General features: G+C 47.3%; 1 protein-coding gene across 3 annotated transcripts; it reads left to right on the top strand.

Moving 5' to 3' along the window:
- Positions 1-136: 136 nt before the first annotated feature.
- SART3 (spliceosome associated factor 3, U4/U6 recycling protein) lies at positions 137-23,446 on the top strand. 3 transcript variants are annotated; one of them, XM_064169036.1, is made up of 19 exons: positions 137-479; positions 1,494-1,620; positions 2,818-2,922; positions 3,576-3,760; positions 5,321-5,426; positions 6,098-6,222; positions 6,687-6,842; positions 9,052-9,190; positions 10,082-10,189; positions 10,570-10,647; positions 10,860-10,918; positions 11,355-11,464; positions 12,370-12,482; positions 12,983-13,059; positions 14,313-14,481; positions 15,233-15,684; positions 18,501-18,653; positions 20,525-20,722; positions 21,976-22,064. In XM_064169036.1, the coding sequence occupies exons 1-18, from the start codon at positions 303-305 to the stop codon at positions 20,714-20,716; spliced, it is 2,631 nt and encodes an 876-aa protein (XP_064025106.1). In that variant the 5' UTR covers positions 137-302; the 3' UTR covers positions 20,717-20,722; positions 21,976-22,064. The 3 variants fall into 3 exon arrangements, with proteins under 3 accessions (XP_064025106.1, XP_064025105.1, XP_064025104.1); XM_064169035.1 differs by having other exon boundaries at positions 139-479; positions 15,236-15,684; positions 20,525-20,712; positions 21,976-23,446; XM_064169034.1 differs by having other exon boundaries at positions 139-479; positions 20,525-20,712; positions 21,976-23,446.
- Positions 23,447-23,608: the final 162 nt, after the last annotated feature.

Genomic DNA, 23,608 nt, shown 5'->3' with positions numbered 1-23,608 from the left:
CTCAATATGGCGGGTGAGGCGCGACGCGCATGCCCCCGACCTTCTCAGAGGACCCCTGACGGCGAGGCTCCCAGCCCGCGGCAGTGCCTGTACCTCAACCAAGAAGATAAAGGGTGCGGCCGCAGCAGCGCTGGGCGCAGCGCGGTCTCGGTGCGAAGCCGAACGCTGGATGCTGAGTAAGGCCGCTCGCCGCTTTCCTTGCAGCGCTCGTCCGGCAGCGGCATGCAGTGTTGGGACAGGCGCCTTTAGGACAGCTCCGTCGGCCGGCGAAGCGCGGCTGGCTGCGGAGGGAGCTGCATAAGATGGCGGCGGCGGGAGCCGAGGCGGCTGCAGTGGCGGCAGAGGAGGAGAAACGGCTGCCGGAGGGCGACCCTGAGTCGGGAGGAGACTCAGAGGATGAGGGCGATTCAGACTCATCTGGTGATGGCGAAGATGAGGAGAAAGAGAACGAGGCTGAGATCCAGCGGCTAGAGGAGCAGGTGGGGCCCGGCTGAGCCGGCGGCGGCGTGGGGAGGGGGTTGTGGGGCAGCAGCTCTGCTTCTGCTCGGACCAGGCTCCTAGGCCAGGGAAAGCGGCGCTGGAGGCCGGGCTAGGCTGGGCTCTGCGCCGGGAGCCCGAGTCCGCCTCGCTGTGAGAGACGCGGCGGCCGCGGGCGTCCCTCGAGAGCGGCCACAGGAGCAGCCCCGGGGCTCTGGGGGGGGCTCGTCCGGAGGAACCGGCGAACCGAGGGCTCCTTCCGGGAGATCTCCGAGATAGGCGCGCCCTGGCCTCCGTGTGGTCTCTCTCTTTGCGGCTTACCGTTGGAGTAACGGCGGCAGTGTCGGGAGAGCAGCCGTGGCTGCTGGTGTAGTTCATCGCGTTGGGATCCGCTGAGGCGGGAGTGCGGAGTCTGGAGCGGGAACTGAGCCTCCGGGAGCTGTTTTGTGAGAGGGAGGCTGGGCAGAAGAGCCCTACTGGGCACTTCCACAAAACCACAGACTAGTAAGGGTCGGAAGGGAGTTGTGGAGGTCTTGTCCAAGCCTCTTAGCTTGCTCTCGTTGGAAAAAAACCCACTTATTTAGCTGCCGGGTATTTTTAATTGCCTTTTGAAGTAATTTAAAGCACACCCATCCTTTTAAGCCCATTGTTGGGAAAGATCCATGAATACGACCTGAAGGAATTCTGTTCTATAGCTCCTCTACCTGCTGTATTCCCAGCTGGTGGCATTTGCTCTGCTCAGCAGTAACCTTTAGAGCCGTAAGCTCAGCTCTTAACGTTAACTTCCAAGCTCTTTTCAACTCGAAAGCGTTTCTTGTAAGTGTCTACTTGTGCCCTGAAAGCATCTGGCGAGCAGTACTGTAGTTTTGTGCTGCGCTGTGCACCGTGGTGGATGTTGTCTTTGCTACTTGAACACACGGTGAGGTTTATGTGCCCCGGGAGAGAAGATGAGCCTCTGTTTTGGTTGTCCATCGCTTGAAGGTGCCCTGAAAGGGTTTGTCATTTATTTTTTAAAGCTCTCCATCAATGCTTTTGACTATAACTGTCACCTGGATCTGATCAAGCTGCTGCGCCAGGAGGGAGAGCTGATCAAGCTCAGACGAGCCCGCCAGAAGATGAGTGAGCTCTTCCCCCTTACCGAAGGTACAGAGCATCTTCTCCTCCTGTTGCAGCTGGTCACAGTTCAAGCTTATAAAAGCTTACCCTTATAGAATGCTCTTGCTTCAGTGATTATGTAACATGTCTGTGCCAGACTTCATCAATGGTATCCAGTCCAGAGGAGCCTTAAAAATCACTTTGGGGCTTCTTCAACTCTGCATGCTGCTGATATTGGTGGCCAGCGTTGAGCTTGGCCCCTGGCAGGCACAGGGTAGTGAGCCTGTGGCAGGAATTGGAGTTGTTGCTGCCTGTGACTGTGGTATCCTGCCTCGCCCTCTGTCAAGGTCTGCTGCAGGAATGTGGGATTGGGAGGGGTGTTTCTGTGTGTCCACCTGCTCCAGTCCCTGGTCTGTCTCTTAGCTGAGATGTTGCTGCCGGGATGTGACTTGCTGTAGCCTAGGGACGGATGACCCTGATCTAGGGTAGGGTGTTCCTGTCCATGGCAGGGGGGTTTGAACTAGATGATCCTTGTGGTCCTTTCCATCCCTGACTGATTTGATGATATTTGCCTATGCTGCCTTGGCTCTAAGGCTGGTAACACACAGCTGTGGGACAGCAGCACTAAAACCACTCCAGTCTCTTGGTGAATGTGACTCAGAGCCCAGACAAACCTCTGCCACGAGTTGAATTGCACAGTCAAGCAACCAAACAAGTACTATCTTGATGGAAGTTGTAGGTAGCAACCAAACAAGTACTATCTTGATGGAAGTTGTAGGTCGCCCTTAAAGTGGGTGGGTTTTTTTAATTCATAACACAGATACAGTGTAAATATTGCAGGGGCTGCTCTGCCACTGTGCTTTTAGCCTTGGCAAGGGGAAGTTTCCTTATGTGCATGTGGAAACTGAAGCCATTTACTGTGTCTTGTAAAAGCGTGAGGAGCAGGCATACTCCTGGTGCTTGTTTGGTTACTGGTACATACTGGTCCTTTGCCCAAGGTAATGATAAATTGCTGCTTGCAACTTCTGCCTGCAAGCTTTACTGTCTTGAAAGGAAATGGATTTGTTTAGTATCAATTAGTGGGGAGCAGTTGTGGAGGCTAAAACTGCTCTCTTCTCCCCCTTGTCCCTCTTCTCTTTTGAAGTCTGTTACTGAGAGCTCTCATTAAAAATTGAAGTGGATTCAACTTGGGTTGTTTGTTTTTTTGTGAGCATTGGTGATGTATTCTGAACCCCTTCCTTTCAGAAATTTGGCTGGACTGGTTGAAGGATGAAATAAAAATGGCTTCTGAAAGCTCTGAGCGAGAGAAAGTGTACGAGCTGTTTGAGAGAGCTGTGAAAGACTACATCTGTAAGTTGTTACCATCATCCCCCAAATCATTTGGGTCTTGTTCAGCTTATGTCTCTTCCCAGGAATTTCTTCTTTTAAGCTGTAGGAATGGGACAAAAATTATTTGTGTGAAGCGAGCCTCTCTTTTTCTGAGGCTTTGGGGTTATTAAAGCCATTCCAGAGTTATGCAGGGTTTAAAACTCTTCAGAATGAATGTTCTGGAGAGATTTAAATCTGTGTTTTGTGCTCCTCGAATCTCTGAGCAGCAGCTCACTTGAAGAATGCTTTCTGTGTTATTTACTGGAGGCCCTTAGAGTGCTGTGGCACTTGACTGGGGGGAGTCTGTATCTGTTTTGTGAGGAAAGCAGATGCTTCTAAAAGGCTTGTGCCTGCTCCTATTTTCTGTTTTGGTTAGTGCTGTCTCTGCTGCTGCTTGCCCTGTGCAACAGCTCCTCTGGAACATCCCATAATTTCTGTCTGTGGAAACGTTGCAACTTCATTACATTTGCTGCTGAAGAAATTGGGTTGATTTATGTGCAGAAAACGATGATTTTCGGGAGGCGGAGATTCGTCTTTTTCATCTGCAGCAAACAGGGGTTTGGGGAGGCAGAGAGTTGTCTTTTTGGTGGTTGTTGAGGAGCTTAGGTCATCTGTTCCTTGTAACTTTGGTGCAGGTCCTGAGATTTGGTTGGAATATGCCCAGTATTCCATCGGTGGCATTGGGCAGGAGGGAGGAATCGAGAAGGTGCGCTCCATATTCGAGAGAGCCCTCACGGCGGTGGGGCTGCACGTCACCAAGGGCACGGCTCTGTGGGAGGCTTACAGGGAGTTTGAGAATGCCATACTGGAGACAGCACAGGTAAGGCTTCCCTCCTGGGCTCTCATCACAGCTCCTTGCTTCTGCAGCCTCTTCATCAGCCTGATAAGAGGCTGTAGGGTCGCCCCGTTGGTTGTTCTGGGCTGTAGGAGCTGAGTCTCTGCTCTGAGGTGTTTAATGGATGTACTGGTGTGGATTTATTTTGAAATAAGATCATAAAATCTCATCCTCAGAAGCAAAGTTTCACTCTGCTCCTTCAGCTCGAACTGACAAGACTGATTTTTTTCATCAGATGGGACAAGAGGGAATGGTTTGAAGCTGAGAGAGAGAAGGGTTACACCAGATCTTGATAGGAGGGTGCTGAGATTCTGGAATAGGCTGCCCAGGCAGTCTGGATGCCTTGTCTCTAGAGGTGTTGAAGGCCAGGTTGAATGAGGCCTTGAGCAGCTGAGTCTAGCTGAGAGGTTACCTGCCCATGGCAGAGGGGATGGAGTAGATGATTTCTAAGGTCCCTTTCAACCTAAGCTATTCTGTAAAACTGAGTAGCTTTGTAATTAATCAACCTGATTAGCAGTGAATTCTTTGACACAGTCTGGAAAGCAAACATGCTTGACTATTTTCTACATCATAGAATTACAGAATGGGTTGAGTTGGAAGAGGTCTCTAAGATCATCTAGTTCCAACCACTAGTCATAGGAAGGGACACCTTCCACTAGTCCAGGGTTGCTCAAGGCCTCATTCAACTTGGTCTTAAACACCTCCAAGGAGGAGGCATGCTCAATCTGCCTGGACAGCCTATTCCAGAGTCTCAGCACCCTCACTGTAAAGAGTATCTTCTCTGATCTCCAGTCTAAATCTCCCTTCCTTCAGCTTCAGTCCATTCTCTTTCATTCTATTACTACATGCCCTTGTGGAAAAATCCCTTCCTGGCTTTCTTGTTGCCCTCCTTCAGATACTTGAAGGCTGCTATTCAGCTTTTATCTCATTCTTTGTTTCACTTTTTTTGTGACTTTCCATGATAGTATCCCTGGACCACACATTTGACAATCTGCCAAAGACACCTTCACAGGATGACCACTGTGTGAATATTTGCATTTACTTTGTAGCTTACTACCTAAGATGTGCAAGTTAAGACCTCCCTACCCACAATATGGGAAGTGAAACTAGATATATCTTCAAAAGTCCTTTCCAACCCCATTCTTTATAGTGCTCTGACAAAAGAGTAACAGGAGAACCCCCTTTCATTCACAAGTAGAAAGCAAGCTGGAAGCTTTAAATCATCTCTGCACACACTAGAGATTTGTTGAGAAGCTATTTGGCAGCCCAGTGGTTTTGTGAGTGGAGAGATCACCTGCTGCTTCTGTTTCAGGCTACCATTCCCCCATGCATGTGTCAGCTCTCAGTGAGGAAAGCTTTCCACCTTCACTAGCTTCTGAGTAGCAGTTTCCAGGTGGCCTGAAACCCAAGTTGGCTGCACCTGTCCTTCACGGGATCGTGCAGTCACTTGGAGCTTAGATCTCCCAAGTCTGTAGCCAGTACCCCATCGTGTTCATCAGCTCAGGCTTGAGGGAACTGATTAAATATCAATCCTTCTGTTTGCAGCCAGCTCCTGGCAGCATTCCATCTCCTGAGCAGCAGCAGATGCTCTGCAGCCAGCTTGAGAAGATCCACACGTTGTTCAGGCGCCAGCTGGGGATCCCACTGTTAGGTAAGAGCTGGAGGGATGCTGTGGATAAGCTGTGGCATTTGGGGATGCTCTAATCAGTGTCTTGTCTTTAGGCCATGTTGAATGATGCACAGGTCCCTTTTGTTCAGAAATAGCCTTGCTCACTGAGACTTGCTTTAATCTGTTTCTTCAGTACGTATTGGGAGGCTATTTAAATTATAAGTGATGGGCACAAAATACCACTGAGAACTAGGAACTCACTACCTAAGAAGCTTTCTTGGTAGGGGGTACACCCTGCCAGCTGCATTGATCAAATCCTCCCTACCTGATTCATACTTTAAACCACCTGAATCCCTTTTCTTGCTGCTTTACTTACAGGAGGAACTTCAGCACAGTTCTTTGACTTCTTTGTTTGCATATTGAAAGATATTTGGGTTCTGTTCTTTGAAGCTTTGGTTAAATCTTAACCCCTTTTTTGCTTTTCTGAGTCAAAAATGAGTAGCTTGGATACAACTAGCCCTAAGTTTGCATTATGCACTCTGTAGGCTGAAATGTCTGAACCCTTTAAGTGTGTGACACTTAATGGTACAAAAATACAAGTGTGTAAGAGTGAAATAAAGATGTTAGAGTGAAGCACAGGTTGAATTCTGTTTCTTTAGTTTGTTGGTCAAGTCTAGTGAGTGTTACTGATGGAGTTTTATGGCTTCTAATAGATATGGAAGCTTCATATGCTGAATATCAGGAGTGGTCAGAAGAACCAATATCAGAAGCAACAATAAAGAATTACAAGAAAGCTTTACAGCAGCTGGAGAAGTACAAACCATATGAAGAGGCACTGGTAATGCTGTTACTTACACCTTGCTTTAACAGCTAATTGCTTTTGGAGGATTTTTTTCTCTCTTTTTTCCCACGTTTTAACTATTTTTCTAGCCACAGAGAGGAAGTTGAGTATTGTTAGGTGGCTTTTCCAGCTGTGAGCAGTATGCAGGAAGCCTCACGACTGGGTGTACTGGAAACTATTGATTCTGTTAACTGTGTTGGGCCACCTCGAGGTACACAAGTACTTTGCCTGCTTCCTCCAGCATTCTGGGCTAAAAGGAACCAAAAGTAGGGATCTGAATGGCTTCAGAAGCAGGGTGTGGTGGGCAGAGAGACCTGAAAACCAAAAGCTGTTGACACTTAGGAGCGTTGTATGGCTCTTGTGTGGAATTTTGCATGCGACCTGCTCTTAAGTAACAACTCTTTTAATCTCATGCTTTGTTTAGAGGAGTTGAACTTTTTCTGTCCCTGTTTGTTTTCCAGCTGGGTGCTGAAACACCAAAGCTTGCAGAGTATCAAGCTTACATCGATTTTGAAATGAAGGCAGGTGATCCAGCTCGTATTCAGCTGATCTACGAGAGGGCTTTGGCTGAGAACTGCCTTGTGCCAGATCTTTGGGCACGCTACAATCAGTATCTGGTAAGGAAAAAACCCAGATGCTTGTAGGTTTATTTGCCTGGAGTGTGGTGCTGAGTTTTGTTCTTTTCATCTTAAGGGAATGACCAGAAAGGTCTGCCTGCATCTTGTCCCTTAAGTTATTCAGTAACTGCTTTTCACCTCATCTTTTAGGATGAGGGGCAGTGGCTTTGAGCTGGAAGAGGGCATATATAGATTGGAGATTAGGAAGAAGTTCTTTCCAGTGAGAGTGGTGAGACACTGGAACAGATTGCCCAGGGAGGTTGGAGATTCCCCCTTGCTGGAGGTGTTCAAGGTTGGATGAGGCCTTGAGCAACCTCATCCAGTGGAAGGTGTCCCTGCCCATGGCAAAGGTTTGGAACTAGGTGGCCTTTAAATCCCTTCCAACTCAAACCATTCCAGGATTCTTTTGCCTTTTTCCTTGTTTCAGTGGTGTGTTTATTGATCAAGTGAGTATTTCCTCAGTTTTCCCCCTAACAGTTAAATTAGGGGTGAGCATCAAGGCTTGTGCTGCCTGGCAGAGAGGTGTAACCAGCTGTACTGTCGGCCCTGGCATTGTCTCTGGTAGCATCTCATCCACAGGCATTGCTTTTGAGGGACAAAAGCCCTCTTTTGCCTGCAGAAGGTAGAAGAAAAGCAGTTCAGTGCTGAATCACTGGGGAACCTGCCTGTCCTTCAGGAGACACAGATGAGTTAATGAAGGTGATTGAGGGCTGCCAGCACTCTCCTGAACAGAAGGGACAAACTGCTAATTTACTAACTAGCTGAAGTGAACCCAGATGTTCAGCCTATAGTGCATGTGAGCTAGTTAGTGCCGTTTGAAAAGCATGTTGGACTTGAGAGGCAGGGCTTTCATGTGCACAGAAGGTCTCTTAATTTTGAGATCAGTGTAACTCTCTACAGGAAGCTAGGCTGAGCTGCTCTGTCTCAGTCTCTTGCCAGCTTCAGGCAGCAGGTTGCAAGTGGAAGAGCACCTGCCAGGGCAGGGTTAGGATGGATGTTAGGAAGAAGTTCTTCACAGAAAGAGTGATTGGCATTGGAAGGGGCTGCCTGGGGAGGTGGAGTCACTGTCCCTGAAAGTGTTTAAGAAGAGACTGGATAAGGCACTTGGTGCCATGATTTAATTGAGTAGATAATGTTGGGTAAAAGATTGGTCTAGATGATCTTGAAGGTCTATTCCAACCTGACTGATTCTGTGATTCTGCTTTATTAGACCATGTGTGCATCCTGTTCTTTGTATCCTTTCCTTTGCCATTGGAGTAGGCTGCCCAGGGAAGTAGTGGAGTGACTGTCCCTGGAGGTGATCAAGAAAAGGCTGGATGAGGCACTTGGTGCCATGGTCTGGTTGATTGGATAGGGCTGGGTGCTAGGTTGGACTGGATGATCTTGGAGGTCTCTTCCAACCTGGTTGATTTATGATCTCTTTTAATATACTAAGAACAGATGGGAATTTACTCTGGGCCTTTGCGATTTATCTGACTGACAGAACATTGGCTTGGTTAGAAGCAGACAGTTGGGTGTTGTAGACTGAGTGCAGCATGGACTTCTTGTTGGTGTTGCTCCTGAGCTGATCTTTTCTGGTTTTAAAGTGCTCAATGGATTTTCAGCAGTATAGACTTTAAAATCACAGGATCCTAGAGTGATGGGGGTTGGAAGTGACCTCTGCAGATCATCTGGTCCAACCTTCCTGCTAAAGCAGGGTCACTTATACCAGCTTGCCCAGGATTATAATGTCATGGGATCACAGGATGTCAGGGGTTTGAAGTGACCCAAGGAGATCATTGGGTCCAACTCCCCTGCCACAGCAGGACCATACAATCTAGCTCAGGTGACACAGAAACACATCCAGACAGGCCTTGAAAGGCTCCAGAGAAGGAGTCTCTACAACCTCTCTGGGGAGCCTATGTCAGTGCTCTGTGTCTCTTACCTGGACCTTTTACTGTAAGTTTGGAATCTCTCCAGAAAAGGAGACTCCACAACTTCTCTGGGCATCCTGCTCCAAGGCTCTAACACCTTCACACCAAAGAAGTTTCTCCTACTTTCAAGAGAGAACCTCCTGGGTTCCCTTTCATGCCTATTGCCAAAATGCCCATCTTGTCTTTTCAGATTGAAAACAGAAGTCCTGTTTTTACGGCTCTTTAGAAGCAGCTGTTTGTGTTGTGTGGTTTCTCTGGCTAACAGGAGCCTAAACTGTGTTGTGTGGTTATTTTAGGACCAACAGCTGAAAGTGAAAGAGTTGGTCCTGTCTGCTCATGACCGTGCTGTTAGGAACTGTCCCTGGACTGTTGGGCTGTGGATTAGATACCTCCTGGCGATGGAGAGGCATAGAGTTGATCACAGCATTATTTCTGGTAAGGAAAGACCATCTCAGTTAAAACTGTGGAGTACAGAACTGCTGTTTGCACCCTAATGTTTAACAACCAGGATGCTGCAGGATTTGTTTTCATCCTGCTGGTGAAGTGCAAGAGTTGTGGTAGCAGAGCAAAGCAGCTTTGGCTGAGCAGCTTCAGTTCTGAGCAAGCTACAAACAATTTGCTTGACCATTACTGTATTAAACTGCCTTAAAATTCCCTTCCTGAACCTATTTGCCAGATGTAGGATTTTTTGTGGTTTTCAAGGCCTTGAGCAACCTGATCTAGTGTGAGGTATCCCTGGGCATGGCAGGGGGTTGGGACTGGATGATTTTTGAGACCTCTTCCAACCTAAACCATTCTGTGATTCTCTCTTGTGAGGAGAGATTGAGGGAGTTGGGGCTGTTCAGTCAGGAGAGGAGAGGCCTCTGAGGTGACCTTATTGTGGCCTTTCAGTATCTTGAGGGGGTCTACAAGAAAGCTGGAGAGGGACTTTTTAGGCTGTCAGGGAGTGATAGGAGTGGGGGGAATGGAACAAAGCTAGAAATGGGTCGATTCACATTGGATGTTAGGAAGAAGTTCTTCAGTATGAGAATCATGAGAGCCTGGAATGGGTTGCCCAGGGAAGTCCTTGAGGCCCCATCTCTGGAGGTGTTTAAGGCCAGGCTGGATGAGGCTCTAGACAGCCTGATTTAGTGTGAGGTGTCCCTGGGCATGGCAGGGGGGTTGGAACTGGCTGACCCTTCTGGTCCCTTCCAAACTTGACTGATTCTGTGATTCCTCTGTTCCTACAGCTGCCAGGTATCTCTTTCTGCTGAGTACTGTAGATAGCAGTGTTGTTGCTATTGGAAAGGTTTATGTGGTGTTTTTTTTCCCCCCATTTTCTTTCAGAGATGTTTGAAAAAGCTCTGAATGCAGGTTTTATTCAGGCAACAGACTATGTAGAAATCTGGCAGGCTTATCTTGATTACCTGAGAAGAAGGGTGGATTTCACACAAGGTATGTATAATACTGCTGTAAAGAATTAGTTACACTGTTCTGTGCCTCTTTCAAACTAATAACACATCTTAAAATTTAACAGTAATTCCATAGAAATTATCTTCCTGGCCAGCTGATGTCTATCAACTAATATGAATTCAGTTGATTTTAAAAAGCAGCTCTTGGCCTACAGAGCAGATTTGTGCCAGTGTAAAAATGCCCCAAAGAAGCTTTGAAATACTTGGTGGTTCTTTGTGTGTTTTACTGAAGTAACACATTCTGCTTCCCTCCTCCCCTCCCAATAAAATCCTGACTGGGTGTTAGGGAAGAGGTTTTCATGGATGGGAGATGAAAATGACATTATTATTTGAAGGCAATTCTGTGGTGTTTTTTCACTCCAGACTCCAGTAAAGAACTAGAAGAGCTGCGGTCTGCGTTCGCACGTGCTGTGGAGTACTTGAAACAAGAAGTTGAAGAGAGTGAGTTAAATCATCCACTGCATTCTTTTCTTCACAGTGAGGGTTTTAAAAGGCCAATTCTCCACACCATGTTTAACTTGTCTTCAAGTGCCTGCAGCAGCATTTGGAGAGAGCTGCAGATGTAAACATTTCATCTACAGCGTAGAGGTTGTTTAATAAACACTTTTCATTTCCAAGAGCCATCCACAAACTTGCTTGTTTTTTATTCCCAGGGTTCAGTGAAAGTGGAGATCCATCCTGCACCATCATGCAGAACTGGGCAAGAGTTGAGGTGATGTTTCTATTTTAATGTATGTAAATTTCCTAGAGTAGAGGAAAATCAATCAATTTAACATCCCAGCCCCCAAATGCAATCCCTCCTGTGCTTGGGCATTTTGTCTGGGTAACTTTAATGAGTAAATATATCTCCTCCTGCTCTGTGTGGACTGCTCAAGCACAAAGTGTAGCTTCAGGCTTGAAGTGTGGCATCTTAGGAGTGAACCTGCATTGCCTTGGCGGAAGCTGCCAGTTGTTAGCATGTTTACCCTGCTGTGACTTCAGCATGGGGCATGTGAGCAGCTTGGTAGCAGGCTGGTGGCTTGGAAGTGAATGCTAAGCTGTAACCTGCCTTAAATCCTGCTTAACTTAGTGCTTCCTACACTAGCTCCAAGCTGGAACAGTGGAATAATCACTGAATCATACTGAGTGCTTCAGGTGCTGTGTTTCAGGCCCGCTTGTGTAACAACATGCAGAAGGCCAGAGAGCTCTGGGACAACATCATGACTAAAGGGAATGCCAAATATGCAAACATGTGGCTGGAGTATTACAACTTGGAAAGGTAAGAGCTGGGCTGGTTAGAATCACAGAATGGGTTGGATTGGAAGTCACCTTAAAGCTTATCTAGTTACAGTATCCCTTGCCATGGGCAGGGACACCTCCTACCAGACCAGCTGCTCAAGGCCCTATCCAGCCTGGCTTTGAACAGTTGGCTTGGAGCCCTCACAGTTTCCTTTAGCAACCTGTTCCAGTGCCTCACCACCCTGATGGGGCAGAATTTCTTACTCATATCTAATCTTAGTTGAGCTGCTTCTAGTTTGAAGCCATCACTCCTCATCCTATCACTCTGTGCCTTTGTAAAAAGTTGTTCAGTAGCCCTCTTCAAATGCTGGAAGGCTGCTCAGAGGTCTCAGGCTGAACAACCCCAACTCAGCCTGGCCTCACAGCAGAGGAGCTTCAGCCCTCTGATCATTGTTGTGGCCTCCTCTGTCCCCATTCCAGCGGGTCCCTGTTCCTGCTGTGCTGAGAACTCCAGAGCTGACCTCAGTGCTTCAGGTGTGATCTCAGCAGAGAGGCAGAATCCCCTCCCTCCACCCGTGCTGCTGGGGATCAGGGCAAGACAGGGTTGGCTCTGGGTCATGAGCTAGCTCATGTTGAGCTCCTCATCCACTGGCACCCCCAAGCTGTCCTTCTCCATAGGGCCACTCTCTAAAGAGTTGATTAACTCTTTAGTTTCCTTACCTGAGGCAAACCCTGGCTGCTTAGTGTGAGTACACTTCATGTGAGTTTACAGTGTGGTATTGAGGTTCTTCCAGCAGCCCTGCCCTGCATTTCAGAAGCATTCCAACAACGAGTTGTGTTCACTGGGGAAGAAGGGAAGCCATTGGCATAGAATATAGTGACCTCTTATCTTGTACTGCTAGTGTGGAGAGTTGGCTCCTCATGGCTGTTCTTTCCCTCCTTCAGAGCTCATGGGGACACTCAGCACTGCAGGAAAGCCTTGCACCGAGCTGTGCAGTGCACCAGTGACTACCCAGAGCATGTGTGTGAGGTACTGCTGACGCTGGAGAGGATAGAAGGTAACTCCCAGCACATCATCTCATTTTACCTGCTCTGGTTAGTGTACAATGTGATGCCCAGTGAATTTGATCTAGTGCTTTGTCGTGTTCTTTTCTTTTCACTGCTGTGGCACACACAAGCAGCTCTTGTTTTGCCTCTTTTTACCCTTTTTCTTCTTCTGGCTTGATTTTGGAGCTTGCTGGTTAGGTTTTTTCCATGCCTTTTTGAAGTGTCTATTATAAAGTGAGAGCTTTTTGCTCTGCTGAGGGTTTGTTTACTTTGAAGGCTGTTTGTTAGTTTTCATGTGTAATGGTGAATATTGAATTCAGTGAATTCATAGAATCATGGAATTCATAAAATCCTAGCACCAGAATCATTTCAGTTGGAAAAGACCTTTTAAGGTGAAGTCCAAATAATTGACTCATATTTCTTTTACAATATTTGTATTTTTAACCTAAAAAAATATTGTAATAAACACAAAGAACTTACTGTTTTTACTTCCATTTATTTGATCCTCTAGGAACACTGGAAGACTGGGATGCAGCAGTTCAAAAGACAGAAAACAGATTAGCTCGAGTGAATGAACAAAGAGCAAAGGTCAGAACTCCTTGTGAGCTACCTGAGAAGTTTCTAGCAAATGCTTGTATTAAGGTCATGCTTGTCTGGATGTCACACCTCTAATAGAATCACAGAATCAACCAGGTTGAAAGAGACCTCTAAGCTCATCCAGTCCAACGTAGCACCCAGCCCTATCCAGTCAACCAGGCCATGGCACTAAGTGCCCCAGCCAGGCTTGGCTGCAACACCTCCAGGGATGGAGACTCCCCCACCTCCCTGGGCAGCCCATTCCAATGCCAATCACTCTCTTTAGCAACAACTTCCTCCTAACATCCAGCCTAGACCTCCCCTACCACAACTTGACACTGTGTCCCCTTCTTCTGTTGCTGGGTGCCTGGCAGAAGAGCCCAACCCCACCTGGCTACAGCCTCCCTTCAGGAAATTGTAGACGGCAATGAGGTCTGTCCTGCAGGCTGCACACCCCCAGCTTCCTCAGCCTCTCCTCATAGGGTTTGTGTTCCAGGCCCCTCACCAACTTTGTCACCGTTCTCTGGACACCTTCCAGCACCTCAACATCTCTCTTGAATTGAGGGGCCCAGAACTGGACACACCACTCCAGGGGTGGCCTGACCAGTGTTGAGTACAGGGGAAGAATAACCTCCCTGGTCCTGCTGCCCACACTGCTCCTGAGCCAGCCCAGGATGCCATTGGCTCTGCTGCCCACTTGGGCACACTGCTGCCTCATCTTCAGCTACTATCTATAAGCACCCCTAGCTCCCTCTCTGCCTGGCTGCTCTCAGCCACTCTGGCCCCAGCCTGTAGCACTGCATGGGGTTGTTGTGGCCAAAGTGCAGAACTCTGCACTTGACCTTGTCAAATCTCATCCCATTGGCCTCTACCCATCCAGCCTGTCCAGGTCCCTCTGCAGGGCTCTCCTACCTTCCAGCAGATCAACACCTGCTTCTAGCTTGGTGTCATCTGCAAACTTTCTGATGCTGGACTCAATCCCCTCCTCCAGGTCATCAGTAAAGATGTGAAACAGGACTGGGCCCAGCACTGATCTCTAGACAAACCTGAATTGTCTTGAACCCTCAGAATTACTGATTTCAGTCTAAAATGATGGTTCACCTCCTGTTGCTTTTATTCTTTCCCTTTTTGCATGGACACAAGGATTTGAGATACGCTTTAAATGACGATCCTGTGTTTAACAGAGCTCAGGAGAAAACTCTCTACATTTTACTCCAGAAAATGTTGTGCAGTCACTTAAAGAGAAAAATGTTGCGTGTTTGTAGGCTGCTGAGAAAGAAGCTGCCCTGGCAAAGCAGGAGGAGGAGAAAGCTGAGCAACGAAAGCAGGCTCGGGCAGAAAAAAAAGCTTCCAAAAAGGCTAAGAAACCCAAGCTCGGTGACAAGCGCAAAGCAGATGATGATGATGATGAGGGAGAATGGGGACAAGAAGAAGGTAAAAAACCCCCAAATAATGAAAACTTTAAACCTCTGATGACAGGGTTATTGGTTGTCTCCTCTCTGTTAGAGGCAGACGAGGAAATGCCATCTCTGGTGTCTTCAGTGCTGCTGTCTTTTCAGGGTTTCTTTCTCCTAAGGGGTCTTTGTGGTAATGAAACGCAGGCAAGACTGAGTGGTTATTGCTCAATAGAAGTATAGGTTTAGCACTGACAAACATTCTGCAGGGTGGTTTTTATAGTTTAATTCGTTAAAATAGTGATTTTTATTTGTCTTCCAAGAAAGTAATTTTCCTGACTTATCAAATGATGCCGAGGCATCTGTCTGACTTGGGTTGTTCAGTACTGAGGCAGTCTCTTGGAAGCTGGTAACAGGATTTTAATAGCTTGCTGCCCTCAGGGGAGTTCTGGGAGCTTTTAGATTTTTATTTCTTTAAAAAAAAAATAAATTCACATTAGATAAAGAGAAAAAACAAACCAAAAACCCTGGATCAGAGATTGGTGCTGACAGAAAATGGATGGAGGGGGGAAATAGCCTTGTTGCTTCTATTTAAATCTTTGTTCTTTTGGTCAACTTGTTACTCATTCTTTAAAACCTGAGGGAGGTTTTAATTTGGTGTCTTCAGGACCTTTCACTTTATTTGTGGTTTCATCTGCCAAACTCCAGGGTGGACCAGGAGAGCAGCTTGATTTCAGTGAGCAAAATGGTTTTGTTTTCTTTTCTAGTAAAGCTTTAATGTCATTACTCAGCAGAGCAGCCAAGCAAGAGGCACAAGGGAGATGGTGATGGGCCAGTTATGGATGAGTACATGGAGGTGGAAACTGGGCTGTTTGGAAGAAGTGGAGCTGAGAAGCCAGATCACCCAGCAAACCAAAAGGAGAAGGCATCTACCAGCCGAAAAGACGTCCCCAAGGTTCTCCACGACAGCAGCAAAGATAACGTCACTGTCTTTGTCAGCAACCTTTCCTACAGCATGGCCAATCCTGAGGTGAAACTGAAAGAGCTCTTTGAGAGCTGTGGGGAGGTGACAGAAATCCGTCCAGTCTTCAGCAACAAAGGCACCTTCCGGGGCTACTGCTACGTAGAATTCAAGGAAGAGAAGTCTGCTCTCCAGGCTCTTGGCTTGGATCGTCAGGTTGTGGAGGGAAGGCCAATGTTTGTTTCTCCGTGTATCGACAAGAACAAGAATCCAGACTTTAAGGTAAGCTTGCCTTCTTTCAGCAGGCTCAAAGCTGGGACTCCGTAGGAGACTTAGCAGAGCTGTGTTTCCAGAGCAGTGAAGTCCTGGTGGGCAGCAGGATCACCAGGAGCCAGCAACGGGCCCTTGTGGCCAAAAAGGCTGATGGCATCTGGGGTGTATCAAGAAGAGTGTGGCAGGCAGGTTGTCCTCCCCTTCTACTCGGCCCTGGTGAGGCCATATCTGGACTCTTGGGTCAAATTCTGGACTCCCCAGTTCAAGAAGTACAGGGACTTGCTGGAGAAGGGACAGCCAAGAGCTGTGGAGATGCTGAGGGAGCTTGGAACCGCTGGTGCGAGAGAATCGGGGCCTTTTAGCCTGGAAAAGAGCAGACTGAGTGGGCTCTGATCAATGCTGATCAATACTTCGAGGGTGGGTGTCAGGAGGATGGCACCAGGCTTTTTTCCAGTGGTGCCCAGTGACAGGACAAGGGATAACAGGCACAGACTGGAACATCAGAAGTTTCTTCTAAAGCTCAGGAGGAACTTCCTGAATTTAGGGGTGCTGGAGCCCTGTGGAAGGCTGCCCAGAGAGGTGTGGTAGATTCTCCATCACTTGAGGCATTCCAGGGCCATCTGGTTGTGTTCTTGCATGACCTTCTCTGTGCCCCTGCCTTAGCAGGGTTGTTGGGCTCAATCTCCAGGGATCCCTTCCAACCCCTGCAGTCCTGTGATTGTGTGATGCTGTGTCTCAGCAGTAAAGCTGTGTTCTGGGAGTTCTTGCATCTCATGTTACTTTACCATTAATGTGAACTGATGTCAATTTAATCTAAATTTGCAGAAATCTTGTGTGAGCAGCTTGCTAATGGTGTGATGTGCTCAGATTCCTACACAAGAATCTCTGGAAAGTACTTTTTCAGTTGAGTCATAGCAGCTGTGGGCATTTATTACCCAACTCACTGGCACTTGTTAATGATCTGTCCTAGGGGTAGTCTTACAGTCAGTGGGTGTAGGCACTTTGGAGTTATTGCACAGGAAAACTTAATGTTCAGAGAGTTACAACGGAGCAGAAAGACATGGTCTGTGGCTGTCCTCACTGTGAAGGAGATAGAGATGTTGAGAATCATAGAATCATTAAGGTCCAACCATCAACCCAATACCACCAAGCCCACTAAACCATGTACCAAAGTGCCATGCCTACAGAGTTACTTTTTTAACACTTTCCACCGTGGACCACTTCTCTAGTACTGTGTTCAGTTTTGGATGGGTGGGCAGAGGCCAATGGGATGAGATTTGACAAGGTCAAGTGCAGGGCTCTACATTTTGGCCACAACAACCCCAAGCAGTGCTACAGGCTGGGGCCAGAGTGGCTGAGAGCAGCCAGGCAGAGGGGGACCTGGAGGTGCTGGTAGATAGCAGCTGAAGATGAGGCAGCAGTGTGCCCAGGTGGGCAGGAGAGCCAATGGCATCCTGGGCTGGCTCAGGAGCAGTGTGGCCAGCAGGACAAGGGAGGTTATTTTGCCCCTGTGCTCAGCACTGCTCAGGCCACCAGTCCAGTTCTGGGCTCCTCAATTCAAGAGAGATGTTGAGGTGCTGGAAGGTGTCCACAGGAGGGCGACAAAGCTGTGAGGGGCCTGGAGCACAGCCCTGTGAGGAGAGGCTGAGGGAGCTGGGGGTGTGCAGCCTGCAGCAGAGGAGGCTCAGGGCAGAGCTCATTGCTGTCTACAACTCCTTGAAGGGAGGCTGTAGCCAGGTGGGGTTGGTCTCTTTTGCCAGGTGACCAGCAACAGAACAAGGGGACACATAGAATCATAGAATCAACCAGGTTGGAAGAGACCTCCAAGATCATCCAGTCCAACCTTGCACCCAGCCCTATCCAGTCAACTAGACCATGGCACTAAGTGCCTCATCCAGTCTTTTCTTGAACACAGAGTCTCAAGTTGTGCTGGGGCAGGTCTAGGCTGAATGTTAGGAGGAAGTGCTTGCCAGAGAGAGTGATTGACATTGGAATGGGCTGCCCAGGGAGGTGGTGGAGTTGCCATCCCTGGAAGTGTTGAAGTAAAGCCTGGCTGGGGCACTTAGTGCCATGGTCTGGTTGATTGGCCAGGGCTGGGTGCTATGTTGGACTGAATGATGTTGGAAGTCTCTTCCAACCTGGTTCATGCTATGACTCTAGTCTCCAAGAAGGACACACTGAGGTGCTGCAGCATGTTCAAAGGAGAATGAGACTGGTAAAAGGTCTGAAGAACAGGTCTGGGTGAGGAGCAGCTGAAGTAAGTAGAGTTGTTTAGTGTAGTGATTTTGAAGTTTTCCCCACACACACTAGATTGCCCAGACCAACTCAGCTGGCTGGAATTTAAGGAATGAATCTTTCTGTTTACAGTTTAGCACAATCTACAAGCATATGTGTACAATATATTGCAGATATTTACAGCTGTATACAGGAATCATGGAGATCTCTTCCAACCTAGCTGATTCTGAGATCACAAGTCCTTGCTGTAGTCTGTTTACATGCAGCTGGTTTTCAAGATATTACTGTGGCTTTAAGGTATTTTTGTCTCAACTCAAATATCTGAGAATGGTTTGGGTTGGAAGGGAAACTAAATCTAGTTTCATTTCCCCTGCCATGGGCAGGGACACTTTCCAGTAGTCCAGGTTGCTCAAGACCCCATCCAACCTTGCCTTGAACACCTCCATGAAGGCAGTATCCACAGCCAAGCTGTTCCAGTGTCTCACCACCCTCACTGGAAAGAATTTTTTGAGCTTTTGGAGGTGTAATAGATGGAAATCCTTGGAGTCTCTGGCTGGTTTGGTATCTAACAGCTTATTTTACTTCTTCAGGTGTTCAGATATAGCACTACCCTGGAGAAGCACAAACTCTTTATCTCGGGTCTGCCATTTTCCTGCACTAAAGAAGAGCTGGAAGAGGTCTGCAAAGCTCATGGGAATGTCAAAGACATTCGACTGGTCACCAACAGAGCTGGAAAACCCAAGGTAGGAAGTTTGACAGCACTTGGAGTACAGGAAAGATAGGCTTTAGTAAGTTTTGCAAAGGCTATTTGTTTTTAAAGTAACTGAGTAGATAGAGTTCATCTGGCAGAAACAATTCCCCTCCTCCTGTTCCTCAGTTCCTTGAGGCTATTGTTCATAACACCTGCTGCAGTAATAGATTTGCCAGTGAGAAATGACCCAACTCTCCCTGACAGGGCTCATTATTTCCCTCCTGGAATAAATGACTCCTTGTTAAATTAGAGACTCTAAAGCAGCTGCTGCTCTTCCAAAACTCTACCTGACACCTCAGCTGTGTCTGCTGTGGGGCACTTAACAGGTGCCATCCTGGGGATGATGTGTGTGTGTGTTTTCTAGCTCTTGGCAGCATCTCAAGTGCAGCTCCTGTTGCACACAGAGCTTGTGTGTACCTCAAATCTTGCAACCCACGTTCTGAGCTGGGATTCTACCTAATGGTACTTAGAATGGTAGATAAAAATCACAGAACCATTTAGATTGGAAAAGACCTTGAAGACCATCGAGTCCAAATGTTATCCCAGCACTGCCAAGTCCCCCAAACCTGATGTTTTTCATGTGAAGCTGGACAATCCAAAAATAAAGCTGAAGGATTTGGATATCATTTAGAATAATAGCAACAGCAGAACTGGGAGGTGGTGCCTCTCAGCTAGAATCCTGCCATAGCAGATTCTGAGAAGGGGAGGGCCTTTTGTCCATGTTCTGGGAATAAGACCCCATTGCTGATGATGCACCAGCAGCTGCTTACCATTGTGGTTAGCAGCTGTTGCAGTGTGAAGTCTACATTGATCCATGTCCTACAAAGAAGGCTTTTATTGCTGGGTTCTCAGGACAGCAATGCCAGTCTCTGTAGAGCTCCTGGAGATGCTCAAGATGGGGTTCACTGCCCTTGAAAACAAGGTGCCTGCAATGGGGCTGTGTTTAGGGACTTCACTAAGCTGTAACTCACACCCAAGGAGTTAAGAATCACAGGAGAGAGTGTAGATCTCCCTGTTCTGCTTTTACAGATTGATTTATACTCTCTTCCACTATGAATCTAAACTGCCCCAACACCAGATTCAGCCTGGGTGAATGTATGATACACATTGAGGAGTGAAGACTTGCCACTGTCACAACACCTCATTATAGTTACTGGGATTTTGGCTTCCTTTTTTTCTTCATAATTCTTCTTTCACAAATTAGAGCATCACAAATGAGAGTCAAGAAATGGCATGTTATAGATGTGTGGGAAAGAATTAAATGGAGAATAGAAGGACTTGGCCAGGTTCAGGTCTGCTTCCTGTACAGCTTTCTTTAGCCAAATGATTCACAAGAGTAAAAGCACTTAAAAAAGGCACTAAAACTAACCTAGGTCACTCCTTTTTCACAGAGTCACAGCACTTTAGAGGTTGGAAGGGACGTCCAGAGATCATCCAGTCCAACCTCCCTGCCAAGGCAGGATCACCAAGGACAGTTTGCACAGAAATCCAGGCAGGTTTGGAAAGGCTCCAGAGAAGGAGACTCCACAACCTCTCTGGGCAGCCTGTGCCAGGGCTCTGTTGCACTCATGTAAAGAAGTTTCTCCTCATGTTGGGGTGAAACCTTCTGCGTTACAATTTGTAGCTGTTGCTCCTTGGTTTATTGTTGCTGACCTGTGAAAAGAGATTGGCCTCAGCCACTTGACACCCACCTCTCAGATATTTGTACACATTGATTGGATCTCCTCTCAGTCTTCTCTAGACTGAACAGCCTCAGGTTTCTCAGCCTCTTTTCATAGGGGAGATGCTCAAGCCCCCCAGTCACCCTTGTCGCTCTCCACTGGCCTCTTTTCCAGCAGGTCCCTGTATTTTTCCTTTATTTAGGGCCTGGCCTATGTGGAATATGAAAATGAAGCTCAGGCCTCCCAGGCTGTGCTGAAGATGGATGGACTGACAGTGAAGGAGCACGTCATCAAGGTGGCCATCAGCAACCCACCCCTCCGCAGGCTGCCCGACAAGGCAGAGGCAGGCAAAGCTCCCCAGTTTGCCGTACCCCGACCTGTGTACGGAGCGTAAGTACTGGTGAGAGGGGGCTGGCAGTGCTGCTTTTCTTCAGGTGCTAAGGTGTGGGAGTCTCCTCTAGAATAAGAGAGAGCATTCAAAAGGTGCTCAACCATGGAAAAAACAATTGGATTGTTGGATTGATGAGAAGCAGATTTCATTATCAATAGAAACAGATCTGTAGGGACTGAGAGTACTGGGCATGGGACATCAAAGTAGGGAACTGTTGTGGTTGAATGAGACCTTTAAGATCATCAAGTCCAACTGTTAACCCAGCACTGCCAGGTCTCCCACTAAACCATGTTCTTCAGCACATCCACGCAGCCTTGAAACCCTTCCCGGGATGGGGATTCCACCACTGCCCTGGACAGCATGAGCTTGGCCATGGAAGCCCTCAAGGGGAAGAAGCTGTTCCTTGTGTCCAGCGTAAACCTTTCCTAGGGCAACTTGAGGCCTTTTCACTTGTTCTTTGAGAAAAGAGACCAATCTGCTCCAGCCTCCTTTCAGGAAGTTGTAGAGAGCCAGAAGATTTCCTCAGCCACCTTTCCTCCAGGCTGAACAACCCCACTTCTCTTGGCTGCTCCTTGCAAGACTTGTGCTCTAGACCCTTTGCCAGCTTTACTGCCTTTTTTCTGGACCCACAGCAGCACCTCAGTGTTCTTCCTAGAGTGGCCCAAAACTGAATGCAGGTTTCTGTTTGCAGCTTCAGCACAGCTGAGTACTAAGTCACAACCACTGCACTTGTCCTACATCACTGAGGCTGACATTAGCACCTGAGCAATGAATTTTCACATGCTCTTGTTCTGGAGAACCAGCCATGATGGTTCTCAGTGAGCACCGAAGTTGCTCTTTCATCTTTCAGGATGCTCCTGCTGCTTAGCATCGTGTCCTGTGTCCCTGTGAGTAAACATGGAGCTGCGTTTTGAGGGGCTGCCTAGGGAAGTGGTGGAGTTGCCATCCCTAGAGGTGTTCAAGCAAAGATTGGATGGGCACTTAGTGCCCTGTTCTAGTTGATTGCATAGGGCTGGGTGAAAGGCTGGACTGGATAAGCTTGGAGGTCTCTTCCAACCTGGTTGATTCCATGACTGTGGGGCAGTTCTGTTCTGCCAGGATTTGGGCGGCGCCCAGTGAAAGCTTTGCACTATTACTCCTGAAAGAAATGGCAGGAGTAATAAAATGAGGAAAGCTTCTTTCGGTAAACCCAGCCCTTTGTGTTTCCCCAGGATGTTCAGGGAGGACTGGGCTGTTTCTAAGTGTCACTTTTTGCTCTGCAGGAGAGGGAAGGGAAGGACACAGCTTTCCATGATGCCTCGTGCGCTACAGCGCCAAAGTCACCCTTTGGCTAAAGCAGAGAATGGGATGGTCCAGAACTCACCAGCAACTTCATCCAAACCCCCTGAGGAGCCTAAAAAGATGTCCAATGCTGATTTTGCCAAGATGCTACTGAAAAAATGAGCAAAACAACAACAAAAAAAAGCCTGCAATCAGCAAGTCTGGTACAATGTGAAATGCCTTTCTGGAAGCCATGTTGTGTCCTTACGCTAGCACGGGGAGAGCGCCGGTTGGAGCCACGTGTAAATACAGCTCTGGACTGCTGCATTCATCAGGATCAGTGTAGGATGGTACAAACCCAGGTGGTTTCTTTTTGGTTTTGTTTCCTCTAAGAGCAAAGTGTTACACTCTGTTCTGATAAAGTGGCATTTTAATGATTCCTCATATTGAGGGTAACGAGGAGGGAAACTTATTTCCTGCACAGGTTGGACACCACATTGTGTTTTCTGAGTACAATTATTTCTCTTAATGACTGAGATGGGATGTAAAAGCCTTGGGATAACCTTGTCGAGCTTCACTGGTCAGTTCAGCTTCTGATTGCAGTCATTCTCTCTTGAAAACAAACCCATTTTTTCCATCCCAACACACCCAGTCAGGGACATCCATCTCCTTCCAGTTCCCAGTGAAACAGCAATGCTAGGAACTTCACCACAATGGCCTCTTTTAGTATTGGGAGAGTTTCTATACATATGTGTGTATATGTATATACATAGATATGTATCCCCTTAATGTTCCATTGGAGTTAACCTGCTTTTTATATCGTGTTCTTTGTACAAGATATTCAAGTTGGTTATTTTTAAGTGTTAAAATACTTAGACCTGGGCATTTGTTTTCCCATAAGCTGTATGTGCTCTTGCTGAGGACCATTTTTGTTGTTTGAGGGCTTTGGTTTTAGTTACTTGGGGTTTGTTTAGTTGCTTTGGGTTTGGTTTTTTTTTGCTAGCTAGCCCATGTGTCTTTTTGCAGGTGGTTTCTTTATGGTTTTGTACAAATGTGAAGTGCAAGTTGATGCTTCTTGGTTTATTAAATTTGAAGTTCTCCCTAAAAAATTTGAAGTTTTTCCCTAAAAATACTGTTGATTTTGGTTTAAATGTGAGTGTTGGAATTGCACTTTTATGGCAGCTGGGTCATAGGGATGTACCTCACCTCTTGGGTGCAGTGAGATTTGAGCTACTTAAAGGTATGTGACACCTTTCCATCCAGTGGTGTTGAAGACCCTGGAAGCACTCTAGTAATCACCTCAAACTTTAATCCAGTAGATCATCTTGGGTAGAACTGTTCCTGCTTGTCAACTCAAACTGCTGTTACCTCTGAAGTCAGCATATGTAGGGGTTGAATGAGGGGTGGAACCTTCATACCACGTTCACTTGTACAACACAAGCACTGCTGCAAATAAACACTATTTTCAGTGCCTTCTGCTCTCTGCTGGTTTGATTTGGCTTGACTTTGAGTCTGCTTTGTGGCTTTGACCCACATAAGAGTGGCAGTGGTGGTGATACAGCTTCTTCCATCTCCAAATCAGCTTGGAAATGCTTAAACACAACCTTAATATGGAGCTTTGATTTGTGGAGTGGG

Source organism: Pogoniulus pusillus, chromosome 30 (genome assembly GCF_015220805.1).
Source record: "Pogoniulus pusillus isolate bPogPus1 chromosome 30, bPogPus1.pri, whole genome shotgun sequence".
NCBI classification, from domain to species: Eukaryota; Metazoa; Chordata; class Aves; order Piciformes; family Lybiidae; genus Pogoniulus; species Pogoniulus pusillus.
Note: the sequence above shows the minus strand (reverse complement) of the source record. Positions and strands in the feature narration are given on the sequence as shown.

What these genes read in the sequence shown, in the direction of transcription:
- SART3 (XM_064169034.1), top strand. Translation starts at nt 303, where the DNA reads ATGGCGGCGGCGGGAGCCGAGGCGGCTGCAGTGGCGGCAGAGGAGGAG. An exon ending in GCTGGGGATCCCACTGTTAG is followed by an intron (nt 5,427 to 6,097) that starts GTAAGAGCTGGA and finishes GGCTTCTAATAG; the next exon opens with ATATGGAAGCTTCATATGCT. An exon ending in GACGCTGGAGAGGATAGAAG is followed by an intron (nt 12,483 to 12,982) that starts GTAACTCCCAGC and finishes TTGATCCTCTAG; the next exon opens with GAACACTGGAAGACTGGGAT.